The 15,231-nt window shown below is 41.8% G+C and overlaps 1 protein-coding gene across 2 annotated transcripts in view; it reads left to right on the forward strand.

Moving 5' to 3' along the window:
* The window catches only part of LOC105923431 (F-BAR and double SH3 domains protein 2), a 95,042-nt gene that overhangs the window by 4,999 nt on the left and 74,812 nt on the right, over positions 1 to 15,231 (forward strand). For both annotated transcript variants that reach the window (XM_012859408.3, XM_012859409.3), the window contains exon 2: positions 4,933 to 5,030. In XM_012859408.3, coding sequence (XP_012714862.2) covers positions 4,933 to 5,030 — 98 coding nt within the window. The remainder of the gene's footprint in view (positions 1 to 4,932; positions 5,031 to 15,231) is intronic.

Below are 15,231 nucleotides of genomic sequence, written 5' to 3' on the forward strand. Positions count from 1 at the left end.
CCTTGTAGGATTTTAAAAGAATGTATTTGTAAATTTCGTAGCGCAAAAGCAGTGGGAGCCCTTCGACTTTTTCCGTGTTTTACTCACGTTACAAGCACAAGCCGTGATGTATTGTACCGTGATACACCGACACGTCAACTGGTGTAGGAAGTTATTTCAACACTGCAAAAAAGTAAACTAAAAATAAGTACAATTTTCTTTGAAATTAGTGTATTTGTCCTTGATTTGAGCAGGTAAATTAGATGATCTGCCAATGGAGAGAGTCATTTTTTTTACCCCTAAAATAAGATAATTAGATATAATGCACTTGAAATAAGTTGATGGAGATGAGTTCTTCCTATTTTAAAGGCAAAAATCTTATTCCATTGGCAGATTATCTTATTTACCTGCTCAAATAAAGTACAAATACACTCATTTCAAGAAGATTTTAATTTATTTTATTGTGAGTGTTTCGTAGCACGAGCTTTAGCCAGAAATACAACAGCAAGTCTTTTGGGGGTACGACTGTATGCCATCTTGCACATCTGGAAAGCACAGCGGCGAGGAATGTTTTGCCCGTTCTTCGTTCCGTAACAGCTGAAGCTCAGTCCGATTGAAAGGAAGGCATGTGTGGAGATTGATCCGTCGCGTTGGACGCTCAGTCGGCTTCAGGTCTGGACTGCGACAAAGATGTTCTGACGCGTGAAAATGGTTTGATCTTAACCACTGCAACCCCAGAGAGACATTTTTGCCCCCCGTTCTTAAGTAATCGTAACTGTCTTGCGGCCCACGACGAGACGATGTTTCTAAAAGCCTTATAACATTTGCCTCACGGTTGCACACTGCAAAAACAGAATTAAAAATCAGTAATATTTTCTCGAAATTAGTGCATTTTTCCTTGATTTGAGCAGGTAAGTAAGATCATCTGCCAATGGAATGAGTATTTTTACCCCTAAAATAAGATAATTAGACATCCCGCACTTGAAATAAGGTGATGGAGATGAGTTGTTCCTACTTTAAGTGCAAAAATCTAATTCCATTGGCAGATAATCTTGTTTACCTGCTTAAATAAAGTACAAATACACTCATTTCAAGAAAAATTTACTTATTTTCAGTTCTGTTTTTGCAGTGCACTTCGGATTTCTTGCACTTATTTTCAAAGAAATAAGTATATTGAATGTTTAGGAGGCAACGGTGAGCTCCGTCACTCCATATTTATTGAAAATAAACTAAAAACACGTGTGTAGTCTCTGCCTAAGGTGAACATTTTTTGTATTGGACCAGAGTCATCTTTATCTGGCCGTGACTTCTCGCACAATCAAGGAATCTGACTTTGGTTACGGCGCGCTCACTCCATGCAGACATTAGGTATGCATTTATAAACCGGGTGTTTTTTTTTGTTTGGGTTTTTTTTGTTTTTGCTAGAGAAAAGAAAAAAAAGAGAAGTTGTGAGTTGTTAAAGTGCGGTACAAAGAAAAGACTAAGTAATGGCCACGTAGAAGAGGAGCAGCAGCTCCTGGGGAAAGCTGCACTTCTTCCGCTGCTGCAGGTAATCCAGTCTCTGGTCTGGCCTTTTTTCTGAGCCGTGTCTATGTGTGGGAGGGGAGCATCCAAGGTCCTGAGAAAAAGGGTAAGTTCCTAGGAACCGGAAGAGGCTGAAACATCGTCGTAATCGTCCCCAGGGATGCCAGCCGCTGGCAAAGGCTGCCTGCCGCAAAACGGACACCGTGAAGGTCGACTGGAATTTGCTGCTGCCCTTGTGAACAAGCTAAACACTTTCTGGAGCTTTCATGCTTTCATGGTAAGAGGAGACAGACGTTCAGATGCGTCGTGTCCTTTGGGAGGACACCATAAACCAGCTGTCAAGCACGGTAGTGGAAGCATCGTGCTACGGGTCTTTTTCGCCAGCAGCGCTCCTGTTTTATTGGAAAGAGTTGAAGGGATGAAGAAGACAGAGGACCGGGTCTCATTTACTTCCTGGGATGATAAAGAAACGTCACTTCTTTTTGAAAATGAATTCAACGACATCAGGACCTTGTCAATGGCTACAAAATGTTTGCAGTTTCTTGCTAAAGGATCACTAACGGATATTTATCCTAAGTATCAGTGAAGGTTTACGTGAATATCTGAGCCTGTATCTGGATGTCTAGCTCTGCTCGACTTACTCACGCTCCACAAATAACAGAGCAAAATGAACATTAAAGCTGATGGACACATGTTAAAGTAAATCTTTGAACATTTAACTCTGTCTAAAAGTGTACACAATAAAGTGAGCAATTATTCAAACTATTTAGGAGCTTTTTTTTTTACGCTTTTTTTTTACTACATTCTTACTCTAATGTCAGTGACTTGTATATTAAACCAGCAGGGAGGAAAGTAGAATAAATCCTATTAACATGAACAAAACCATGTTTCTGGGCACATTTTGCAGATAAAAAAAACAACAACCAGAACAAATAAAGCGGTAAAGTCACTCTGAGGGGGGTGGGGGTGGGGGTCCTGTTTTATTCCCCCCCCCAGACTCTGACTCCCAGCTATGCTCTCTATCGCGACCCTTCCTGGGGAACCACCACCTGTCGGCTCTAGTCGGGCCATCTCCTGCTCTCGTCTTCTGTTCTCTCGTTTCCTTTCCCCCGTTCTTCATGGCTCACCTCCCTCTCCTCCCGCCACCTGCTCGCCCCCCCCCCCGGTGCCCCGCTCAGCCCCGCGCTCATCCCACTTTTAAAGCCTCGCTCCTCCTGCGGCTCCCTCTGAGCGATGGAGGCTGGAATCAAGTGAAGTGCTTTTGGCCTGATAATGTAATGAACCACTCCCTCCTCGTCTTTAGAGGGCCAGCTAATGAAAGAAAGGAAGTGGTCTCTCTCTCTCTCTCTCTCTCTCTCTCTCTCTCTCTCTCTCTCTCTCTCTCTCTCTGTGTGTGGGGATGCCGTTGACTGTTGTGTCTAGAAGCGTCGTGAATTTGCCCACTGTTTACCCCCAGTGAATAGACGATGCTGTTCAGGCCACAATGCTCGGTGACCTCCCCCCCCCCCCCCCCCCCCCGTTGGGCAGGAGATGCAGGGTTGTACGTATATTAAGGCTCCGCTTTGTCTCTGTGGTTTTTTTTTTTTTTTTTTAAGCCCAGGACAGGGTGAATGAATCTGGCTCGGTCAGCAGAAGCCACCCGTGCCTGAGATGAGATTTTAATTATCCGCTGTACGGCACTCGGAAAAAAAGGCGCCGGTCCGCTTCTTAATGCGGCCGTCCGACCTGCGGAAGCTGCCGGTTTGGGAAATGCTGTTGCTTAAACCTTTTATTGTATTTTTTTTTAATAGAGTAAAATAAGCCTTTGAGAGGGGGAAAATGTTACCTTTCTTTGCAAAAGTTGCTTCAGCAACCAAACTACTCAAAAAAAGGCACTTCAGCAGTTTATCATTGTGTTTTCTTGATTGTAAACGCTGTTCGTAGTTCTGCTGCCCTGCAGGCAGAAGGTCCTGCGGTGGAACGTCGACACGGGAGACTTTCTGCTTAGTTTGCTGGTTCTCCCTGTCCTTGCGTGGATTCTCTCTGGGTACTCCAGCTTCCCCCCCTTCTGTCCCTGACTGCAGGGTTCATTTTGCTGCCGTGTTTTCCCTTTACAGGACAGGCCGCAGGTATCAAAGTGTGCCACGGTTAGAAAAACACAGTTCTGTGCAGTTCTGGACATATGCTGTTTTAAAACTACAGCTGGTGAGGACGTGTCTGCTAAGGAGCTGTCTGCGGGCTTGCCCGGAAAAAAAGCATACGATAAAATAAAAATCGCATTGATCGATATCGACAGTTATCAGCAAACTGAAAACATGTATTTTAAGTGCAGCCCTGGCCGTTTTATGCTGTAGCGCCCTTTTTTTTTTAGATGCAGAACACACAAACACTGAATTCACACTCAACCCTTTACTCAACCAACTTTTTACCAAAAGTGCAAGTTTTTAAAAAAAAAGGGGGAAAAAAGAACAGGTGTGCTCTGAACTCTATGAAGGGGGCGGAGCTTGGTTCTTGGTTCTGTATTCCTGATTGGTTGGGAGGATGTACTGATGTGATATTAATCTACATGGCTGGAATGCAACAAGGAAGGAAAAATTTTATTCTATTGAACCATTTATCGATTTTTTTTTTTCTATCATCGATATAGGTCTATCAATCGATATATATTGTTATTGAATTATCATCCAGCCCTACCAACGGAGCAGATAGCCCCACTACTTAACCAGATGATAACAGCTTTTTACACTTTTGTTACTCTAAAGTGAACAGATTAAACGTCCTGTGCAATAAGCACTTTTACAGCATTATTCATTGTTTTCTCAATAGTTCTGCTTCACTCTCAGCAAAAACCAGGACAATAATAAACGTTACTGAGAAAACCCTAACCGGGACATTCAACATGTTGCACTGTCTCGCGTTTGTCGTTTTTTAATTAAAGAACTCGGGTCAGGATGTTCATTTTTGTTCTCAAATCTTGGGCAAAAAAACCCACCGGTACCATGAGACGGAGGCATTTCGGCTAAAAGTTATCACACTGTGTGGACCTCACAGCCGCCAAGCCCAGGTTTAAGTCACATGAATTGATCTGTTTCTTTTACGTGTTAAAAAATTTTGTTCCTTTGAGCGACCTCAGACAACCCTCAATCCAAGCAGACACAATAAAAGAAAGATGACTTCATATGGGTCGTGAGTCGGTGAGATGAGTTCCTCTAACTGTAAATGCTTTTGCAACCAAGAAGGAAGTAAAAAAACAACAAACGCTGTTTGATATCTTGTTAATGATATTCTAATATTAAATCAACCGTGGAGGGCTAATCATTTGTTTTCAGGAGGGGTTATCTGCAGGTGAAGGGAAGTTAGAAGATGTGATATCAGGGCAGAAAAAATTAGTGATCTCTCAGTTGGCGATGTCTTCTTTAAAAACATTTTTTTTTTCTTTGTTTCCTTCAGGTCAAAGTGACGCAGGAGCTAAAAAACACTCACACGGAGCAGATGACACGGCTGCACTTTAAACACCAGACCGAATGCGACCTGCTGGAAGACATGAGGTATGACGGGTCTCTGCGCCGATTCACTGCGACTAAAGCATGAAAACGGGGAAACACCTCAAGCCGCACGGCAGATGTTCTGAAATCTCGTCACCCTCGGTGGATGGGATTTGCCCGGCACAGACGGGCGTGCACGGGAAACAGCGGTGAACGACAGCAAAAAGAAAGAAAGGGAAATTAGAAGGAATTATAGAGCGCGCAGGGGGGCAACGGGAAAGGCACAGACGAGCGGGAAGGTTGTCATAAGCACCAAAAGTCCTGAAAACGAGGAAGGAATTTCCTACCGCCTTCCTGATCCCCTACGCCCCCTTTTCTTTTTAAAACGTCAATCAATATTTGTCAGATATTTTTTTTTTCCTCTCGGGTTTTAAGCTTTCGTTTTCCAAGTCGTCGTTTTCCCTCGTGGGAAAGCGCCGGGTTCCCTTTCTCAGTTTCATTTTTCCCTGTTGACTAAACATCGATTATGTATGGCGGCTAAAAACTTCAATCCTGGCTGCCTCTCTGCTCCCGTTCCCGTCCTGCGCTCTGCTTCTCGTTTTCAGCCCGTCTCAGCTCTTCCCCCCCCATCCTCCGCTCTCAGGAGGCAGCTCCAGCTGTTTGTGGCCAGACTGGCCTGTTGCTGCGGGGCTTTTGGAGAGCGAACATGGCGCTGGTCTCACTTGTGGGACGGTGTGGGATCCGGTTAAACACATGCGTCCGCAAAGTGTCAGTGGGGTCGGGGGGGGGCGGGGGATAAGAGATGAAGCTGCATGCCACTGGCTAGAGATCTCTCCGAGCTGTCCTCGTCATCCTCATCAGTGGGGGGGAAATGAAAGCTCGCCTGCGGTGTTTTCTCAGTGTGTTACTCAAGCTTTTAATGTTTTGTAATTATTTGCGATGACACGTTTTGATGGTGGCGAAACGGGGAGCAGCAGGGTTCTGTAGCGATTGGGGAGCTCGGCCTTTGATTAGCCTGGGCCAGGCCCCTGCAGTGACCCGCATCTGTTTGCTGTTTCTTTTTTCTCCCTTAAGCAAGACATTACGGCGGCGCTTGCGTGTCCACCCGGCCGACTGCAAATAAAAAAGGCAGAACATGACCTGAAATGACTCGATTACAAAAATGTTCCTTGTGTAGAATGTTAGATTTTATTCCTGTCTTTAATCGTGGTTACGGCATACGGCGTCGTGATCGCCGGGACAGTTATAGTACTTTGCAGAAGTGTGTGTCTACATCAGAATCAGAATCAAGTTTATTGCCAAGTAGGTTTGCACTTACAAGGAATTTGACTTGGTGTTGATGGTGCAGACAAAATAGATATATATACAGAGCTATATACACAGTAGACTGTGCGTTAATGTATAAATGTGTATATATATATATATATATATATATATATATATATATATATATATATATATATATATATATATATATATCATGGATGTGCAGCTGACAAATCTGCTGCATCTGCGTGATGCTATCATGTCAGTATGGACCAAAACTCTCTGAGGAATGTTTCCAGTACGTTGTTGAATCTATGCCATGAAGGATTAAGAGAGTTCTGAAGGCAAAAGGGGGTCCAACCCGTTACTAGCAAGGTTTACCTAATAAAGTGTCCGGTGAGTGTATACATATATATATATATATATATATATATATATATATATATATATATATATATATATATATATATATATATATATATATATATATATATATATATATATATGTGTATTACAAACTTAGCATATTTAACCAGGCTTGTATTCTGAGGCGGTTCAGTAGCGCTCAGTGACAGTTTAGGACGGTCTTACTAAAACCTACTTAAACCCGCCTTTAAGGGGGGAAATAACAAAATAAACAAACTTACTTCTTGACGTTTTCCCCCTGGCTGTGGGGTTCTGGGTTTGGATTTATGGAGCAAACAGCACGTCCGCTGCTGTCAGCTTTCATCTTCAAGCAATGAGGCGGGTGAAGGGAGAACTCAGATCCTTAGTTATTTGTGCCCTCAGCGCAATACACAGGTACGTCACAGAGAAACAGCGTTATAGTAACTTGTTTCACTGATTTTATACTACGTGAGGGGAGCTAAGACTGCTGGGACATGTAGTCACAGTCCGGTTGTTTTCTTATTACATAAACAACAAGAAAAGTTTAACATCTTAAGCACACTTCAAGGGTTCTATTTTAAATTGGACAAAATTACTATTTTTGATGTTAAACAGTCTCTTTAAAAATCCAGGATGCTACATGCAGGTGACCCTTTTATGCGCTTCTTTGTTTTTGACCATTTTTGCTACAGAGGCAGTTAGCTCTGTTCCAATGTTCAGTCCATCAGAAGGAGCTCAGTTTAGGACAGGTTGATGTTAAAACTTATTTTTTAGCCTTAGAGGCATTCTTCGCTACAGAGGTTCAAGTGTATACACATTATCTTATTTCATTTTAAGATAGGATTTTATGATTATGGAATTTAATAATTTATTTCCTTACATTTTTATGTATTTCTATTACTCATAAAATAAGCTTATGTAGTTAAATATCTGCTGAATACGCCTAATTTTATTCCATTTACTCAATTTTTTTGTCAGACATAATACTCTATTACTAAAGTAACCGTTAGCTGGAGCCATAGTTGTACACCATTGATTTTTTTGTTTGTACTATGAATGTATGTAAGAAAAAAAACACCCATCAGTTGCTTGAAATCAGAAAAAAAAAAAAATCATCTGGCAAAGAATGGAGACTGACCCATCTTTGAAGTGATTGCAACTCTGGCCTCCAGGGACACTTTTCAGAGTTGAAAAGTGCATATTTTTCTACACGAAGAATACATTAAATGTAGCGCTTTAATCCCAAAAGCCGCTCTGAGGTTTTTCTGAGGTTATTTACTCTAATCAGACCACTGGGGAACGTGAATAAAAGCGCTCGCTGCTCTCCGCCGCGCTGACGTGTTTTGTTTAGTAGATTCTTTAAGGTTTAGAACGAGAGTGGAAGCAGTGCGAGCAAGAAGAAGAAGAAAGGTGAGAGAGGACGGGCGGTGCGTCTAATCCGTTGGTTCGGTGCCTTTGCTAGAGACCAGTCTTGAGTCGGGATGACCAGAAAAGAGCAGGAGAGAGAAAATGATGAGTAGTCGGAGGGCTCAGGAAGTAAACTTGGTGTCCTCAATCCAACTAAATCCCCCCCCCATACCGTTATATCTGGCTCAACGGAGCCTCACGCATCCCCCGCTACTGCCGACTACTAAAATCGGCTCACGCAGAAAACACGGTTATTTGTATTCCTTCCGTTTCGCTAACACTGACTTCCTTCACGTCATTGAAATGTGCTTTACTGGATTTCTGCGCATTCAAAGTGTTTTTTTTTATTTATTTATGAATGTCTTGATGCTATTTATGTGTTTTTTACCTTTTTTTTTTTTTTTTTTGACTGCAGTTGCATTAAGGTTACCCTAATCTAGTCATTTATTAATACTTCAGAAATAATAATTAGTGAAAGTGCCCGTGTTGTGGCCGATGGCCTGGACTGGATGGTGCGGGTTTCGACTGGGATCTTTCCGTGTTCTGCTGGCACACGTTTGCAAAAAAAACAAAAACGATAATTGAGCTTTCCCATTCGCAGATTTATTGACCGATCCCTGGGAATTATCTGCGCATATCATTAAAACATAATGGCTCTCCATGCTGAGTAGCGAGATGAAGCTCCCCCTGTTTGGACCCGGAATGCTCTCAGAGTCCTGCTGAGTGCACGTCGCTGCTGCTTTTAGAGTTTAAAAGCACGGGGGACAGGAACCCAAAACCTCGGATTAATGCAAAACTATCCTGTATGCGGCTGAAAGCAATTAGGCCTGGGGTTTCTGTGCTTTTTACAGAATTATACGCAACTGCTACTGTAAACGGCAGAGTGTTCATAAGGAATAAAACGCTGTTCACCCTAAACAACATTAACATGGTTCCCCTTTCGCTTGGGCTCCTGTAAGAGCAGTGATTGATCATCCCTGGCTTCGTTCTAAGCAGCTTCACTACGTGCAACTATTGTTTCTCAAGAGATCAAAGTGTCAATCTTCAAACTATCCTGAACTGTATCCGTGGCAATCCCTGAAAATTGCTTTTGAAATGAAAAATGAGTCCATGTGTCCACAGAGATCTGTTTGACAGGTTCTGTTTCAGCAGCTGGGACTGATCAGAGCAAACAGTGTGCTGTGGTGTGCTTCTCCTGCGGTTAGACGGAGAACAAACAACTTCATCTGTCCCTTGTCCTATTGATTTTTTTTAGTGGTTTTTATGCCAGTCCATCATATAATAATAATAATAATAATAATAATAATAATAATAATAATAATAATAATAATAATAATAATAATAATAATAATAATAATAATAATAATAATAATAATCATCATCATCATCATCATCATTATTAAAGGAATAATATAATAAAAACTAAAGGAATTAATTCCGATTCGTTCAGGAAGAGCGTTTGGTCCTTACAGCCGCCGTTAGCTAACCATTGCTTTATTATTTTGCAGATAAATGTTAATATGATACTAGTATCATTATGTTGTATGACTATACAGTCATGAAATTCAGGTAACAGCTAAAAAATGTTTTTTAAAACCAGCAATCCAATTTCAATTCAATTCAATTTTATTTATATAGCACCAAATCATGAAACATGTCATCTCAAGGCACTTTACAAAGTCAAGTTCAATCATATTATACAGATTGGTCAAAAATGTCCTATATAAGGAAACCAGTTGATTGCATCAAAGTCCCGACAAGCAGCATTCACTCCTGGAGAAGCGTTGAGCCACAGGGAGAGTCGTCTGCATTGTACATGGCTTTGCTGCAATCCCTCATACTGAGCAAGCATGAAGCGACAGTGGGAAGAAAAACCACCCATTAACGGGAAGGAAAAACCTCCAGCAGAACCAGGCTCAGTATGAACGGTCATCTGCCTCGACCGACTGGGGTTACAGAAGACAGAGCAGAGACACAACAAGAGACAAAAAAGCACAGAAGCACACATTGATCTAGTAATCTGTTCTACATTAGATGGTAGTAGCGGGTGAGCCGTCTTCTCTGAATGATGTCACAGTTAACAGAACGCCAGACCAGGTGTACCTACTATGAAGAGAAAAGAGAGAGAACAGAAAGTTAAAGCAGAAATGACAACACATAATGCATAATTGAAGAACAGTAGAACTCAATAGAGTGAGAAAATTAGATCCTGATATACTCCAGTAGCCTAAGCCTGTAGCAGTAAAACTATAAAGGTAGCTGAGAGTAACATGAGCCACTAGTTATAATTTTTGTCAAAAAGAAAAGTTTTAAGCCTAGTCTTAAAATTTGAGATTGGATTGAATCGAACTGAATCGAAAACAATCGATTCCAAATCTTGAGAGTCGGAATCGAATCGACTCTTGAAATTTGAAATGATACCCAGCCCTAAAAGGAACTATTAAAGATCATATGTCTCCTTTAAAAGTTATAAAGTAGATCTTGATCGGTTGAAGGATTTTCGTGGCAACCGTTTAGACAGATAATTATTATAGAGAGTGTTTCTGACCGTATTAGTGTGATCACTTTGATTTGTTTTATTGTATTCTACCTACAGATTAGTTACAGTGTGTTCCCAAATAAGATCAAACTCTTATGTTCTTGCAAACTGCCTGCATGATCTGCATCCCATTGTGTCTTGTGGTGAACATGCAGTGTGAAAACACAACGGAGCCTCTCCGTCTCTATTTCCGTCTGTGACTCAGGCGGCTGATCTCAGCTACAGTGCCGTTAAGCAGTGATTTCAGCTGTTTCCTCCTGTTTAAGTCCTCCTTTTATCAGTGAACCCGTTGCCCTCGTTAAACTAAAGAGTTTTCCGTCCTTGAGAACATGTGCCTCTTGCCCACTCTTTAGGCGCTCAAGTGTTTCTCGTCAGGCACGGTCATTCTGTTTTCTTTTCTTGTTTTCCGCTTCAAGCACAGCTGATGCAGACATGATCTCCTGACTCATCCACCTTGCAGTTACAGTGCTCAATTCATCATAAGCAGAGTGGAGCTCAAAGAGCGATGGGAGAGAATAATTGGATCAGCGGAGAACCAATTACAAAAGCGGAGTGCAAAAAAAAACAAGAGGGAACAAAGACGGCTGCAGGGATTAGTGAACAGTGAAAACTGACGACCGCATTGTGTTTTTGTTACCGTTTTTTTCACTGCTGTAAGTGTCATATAAACGTTCAAAGAAATAAGACGTATCTTCACCTGATAACTGGGTGCCCGTGTTTGCGTTATGCAATCTCTGCTGCAATGTCACCATGACATCATGAACGGTCTAGACATGCCCAGTAATCCCAGCGCGGTTTGTTGATGGATTTATTAGCTCTGTAGTTGTGTTGATTCCTCTTCTGCTTCTGGGGCGCCTTACTTACACATGTATAGCAATAAAACAGCAAAACAAAAACTCCATTCAAAGGAACATATCACGCTAAATCCACATTTCTATCCCTTGGAAATATTTTTGTTGTGTACTTGGGGTCTCTATGAGTGCATATTTTTCAAGCCATTCAGTTTTGTCTGCTCTCGGCAGAACTGCTAAACAAGGTCATGGACTCCCGGCTTACCAATTTCGCAAATCCTCCGTTTTTATGCGTTGGAGCGATTTTGTAGTCCAAGCTCAATGATGCCAAAGCTGCAAGTGGATAAGTCAAAATATTCGGTTGGTCATTCCACCGTCCTCAAGCATACTACAAAAATGGCCGAACTGGTTGGAGTGGAACGCTCTGTGACCTTTAGGAGGGTGAGGGTGGGGGGGGGGGGGGGGGGGGGGGGGGGGGGGGGTAAAGTTCCTCTTTTTCGATTTAACCTTAGAACAGAGGTCCAAAAGGGGAACATGGGGGTAAATTAACAAGGATTTCAGATCAAAGCATCACAGTTCCGCTTTATATGCAGCACAACTGAATGATTTTAATGTGAAAAGGATGAACTAAAAAAAAACACATGTCCCCTTTAAGAGCTGCATTAATTTACAGAGCTGAGTTTGCTGTCTTTCAGCTTTTCTTTTTGCTTTTTTGTTACACTTAAATGTCAAACAAATTTTAATACCGGACAAAGATAACGTGACTAAAGTAAACACAAAGGCGGCACCACCAGCGCTTAAATTTAGGGCGCAGTTACTTTTTCACATGGGTCCAGGCTTTCCATAAAACTGAAATTGTCATTTAAAAACTGCAAATTGGATTTACTTTTATTATCCCATCGTCAGTTTAGTTTGATCAGAAACAAAAAGGTGCGTCAAATAAGTAAAAACAAAATAAATCTGTAAGTGGGGTAAACATCTTTCCACAGCACTGTAAATAAAAGTATAATTTATAAGAAGTAGTTTCATAGCCTAAGAAAAATAATTAATTAATTTGGTGTTTTTGGGGGGCGGGGCCTCCACCACCCTGTAGAAAAATATATTTAACTCTCACTCACAGGTAATGCATTTGCGTGGGTGAATGCATGAAGACGTCTTTGTATAACCCCATTTACACTACCCTTTTTTTAACCGATCCATGCCGAGTTCGGTCCGAGCTTGGATCCGTTAACCATGCCGAGCTTAGCCTCGTGAGACCATCCTGATCTCGCGAGCTTTCAAGGTTTCACTCGCAGATCAGTCTGGCTACTCTCCGTTAAAGAAAATTTGGAGCCGTTCACCAAACGAACGTCCAATCAGCGTTGGCTTTGAGGCGGGTTGAGGTGTGACGCAACGAGAAGCGCGACAGTTCAGTCTAAAGAACATGGCGGCTTCAGCCGATGAAACTAGCGTTAGCGTGGCTATCGAGCAAGTTTTATCGGAATTACAGAGCATTTCTTTGCTGAGCTAACGAGCCTTTACCTGCAGCAGCAAAAGTAGCTTGGCTTGTGGTTGTGTTTTCGTCGTCGCTCTGTTACGAGCGACGACAAATCTGATTGGTTTATTTGGCCCGTCTATCACCAACATAGGCCAATCAGCTAACCAGTATTTTCGCCCCTTCCCAAAATTACTTCAACGGAAGGTTTCCAGATGGATATGCGGAGCAAATCTATCTGGCGGAGTCAGGTAATGCCGAGCTTGGTTCTTACGACCATTTACACATCATGCTAGCACGGTTCCTCGCCTCCTAGTGATGATCTACGGTACTGCTGCTCTCTAGGATTGAAGGAGGGAATCAAGCAAATAAAAATGGCGGCGTCCATAATATTTAGGAAGTTATGTTTCGTTATAATTGTGATATTTCGTTGTTTGCGGAGAATCAGGCGAACACGGCAACCTTTGGTAAATTTACTTGACAGAGTTGGCTTTTGGGAAGTGGATAAGACAAACGAACGTCTAATCAGGGTTTACAGACGCAGGAAACGTTGAGGTTCATCACACTGCTAAGCAGAATCATCACTGGAAATCATGTGGCACGGTAGGGAAGCTAGTATTTTTATGAAACCGCAAAATTAGTCAGCTGACTGTAAGGGGATGACGCTGTCTGCTCATGCGCTCTTTGTTATCAGAGAACCGTGCCACTGAAAAACCGGGCCGAGCCCTACTATCGAACTGGTCTATATTTAGCGCGGTTCGGTTGTGTCTGGCACGGTTCAGTTCAGTTTGCGTTCCATTTACACGCAATAGTTATCTCAGTTACCAAGCTTGGACCGTTCTCGGCACCGTTAAAAAAAGGGTAGTGTAAATAGGGCTTTTGTCTAGCTTTTGGCCACTTTGGTTACTTTTAACCTCACCGGTTACAGGATGAACTCCTAGCTCCTATGACACTGTCACCTCTTGGATAATGGTAGGGGAAGCACTGCCTATATAATCCCATAAAGACTTAACTTCCCTGCAGGTGCATTTTCCCTGTGGCTTATGGCCTTATTTTTTTAGCTAGAGCTTTTCCTTCCACTCAGCTTTCCACGATGGGCTTGGATACAGCAGTAACCATATGTGGGTTATCCTCCCTGGATGATTTCAGGGACCTTGTGCAGGACAGCTATCAGGATCATTCCCCATCGCGGCATATGCCGTAACATTGCATTCAACATTACGTGTGTTAGGCTCATCCACTTTTCTTTACACAAATATCATTTTTATTGGTCCCAATGTACTAGTACGAGTGTGTGAACCAGAATTTTGGGTTGAGATCATTCTTCATAGCTAACAGACAATGTAGGTGGAATATATTCCTCTGTGTGTAATAAATGGGTTTAACATGCGTTTTATTTTTTTAAATAGAACTTTTTGATGACATGCTAATGTATTTAAATTCACCTTTATTGAACAAAATCTGTAGCTATCCTAAGCACTAGCAAAGAAAAAGAAAAATGTTATGTGAGTAAATTGAGTTTCTTCTCCCCCTCCTTTTCAGCTGTGATTTGATCAATCTGTTTCTATGCGACGGTTTCTCATGTCTGCTTGTTTTAGTAGGGTTGTAAAGGAGAAATCTGTTTGTTGGGAAAGGTGTGGTGAAGCCTAAATGCGACTCTGACGTGGTTGTTTGTTAGTTTGCTTTTCTATGAGCAAATACAGCGATATCACAGTGTAGATAAGAACTGCTGTTGTCTGCTGAAGAACCCTTAGTAGAAATAGATTTTCAGGAAATAACGCGCAATTATCACTTCAGGCGTGAATCACTTCTATTTCTGTTGAACTGCTAAATGGTAATTGCTGATCCCACGCACTATAAATAAAAGCTAAATGAAGTCACAGGCTACAGGTTCTGCATTCAGATAATAACTCTGGTAAACATGAGAACTGGGATAGATAGTGGTGCAATAAAGCGAGTTGTACAAGAGATTTATATCAATAAATATCAATTGGGGACAATGGTGTCGTCAGCTAGGGCTAAAGAATATTACAAAATCTTTCGATGGAGATAATCTTGGTAAATATTGAGATGATGACATCAGTTACGATCTGTGGAGCTGTGCTTCCATTACTCTGTGACCTTTAGCATTTGGATCAATGTCATTTTTATCCAGTATGAGCATCTGCTGCCTTGGGACTCTGTCCCACTGCCTAAACATTACATTGGCATGTAAATTGCCAGTTCATAACATTTTGGAGGTTAATAGCCAACATTCATTGCATTCCAACAATCATTTGCGATATGAATGCGGCACACGTTAATATCGCCATAATGATATTGTGCAGCCCTGTTGTCCACTTAGTTAATTTCAAGTCACACTACTGAAGCAGAGGCATGGTCATAGGGGACATAAAGGAG

This window comes from Fundulus heteroclitus, chromosome 18, assembly GCF_011125445.2.
Source record: "Fundulus heteroclitus isolate FHET01 chromosome 18, MU-UCD_Fhet_4.1, whole genome shotgun sequence".
NCBI classification, from domain to species: domain Eukaryota; kingdom Metazoa; phylum Chordata; class Actinopteri; order Cyprinodontiformes; family Fundulidae; genus Fundulus; species Fundulus heteroclitus.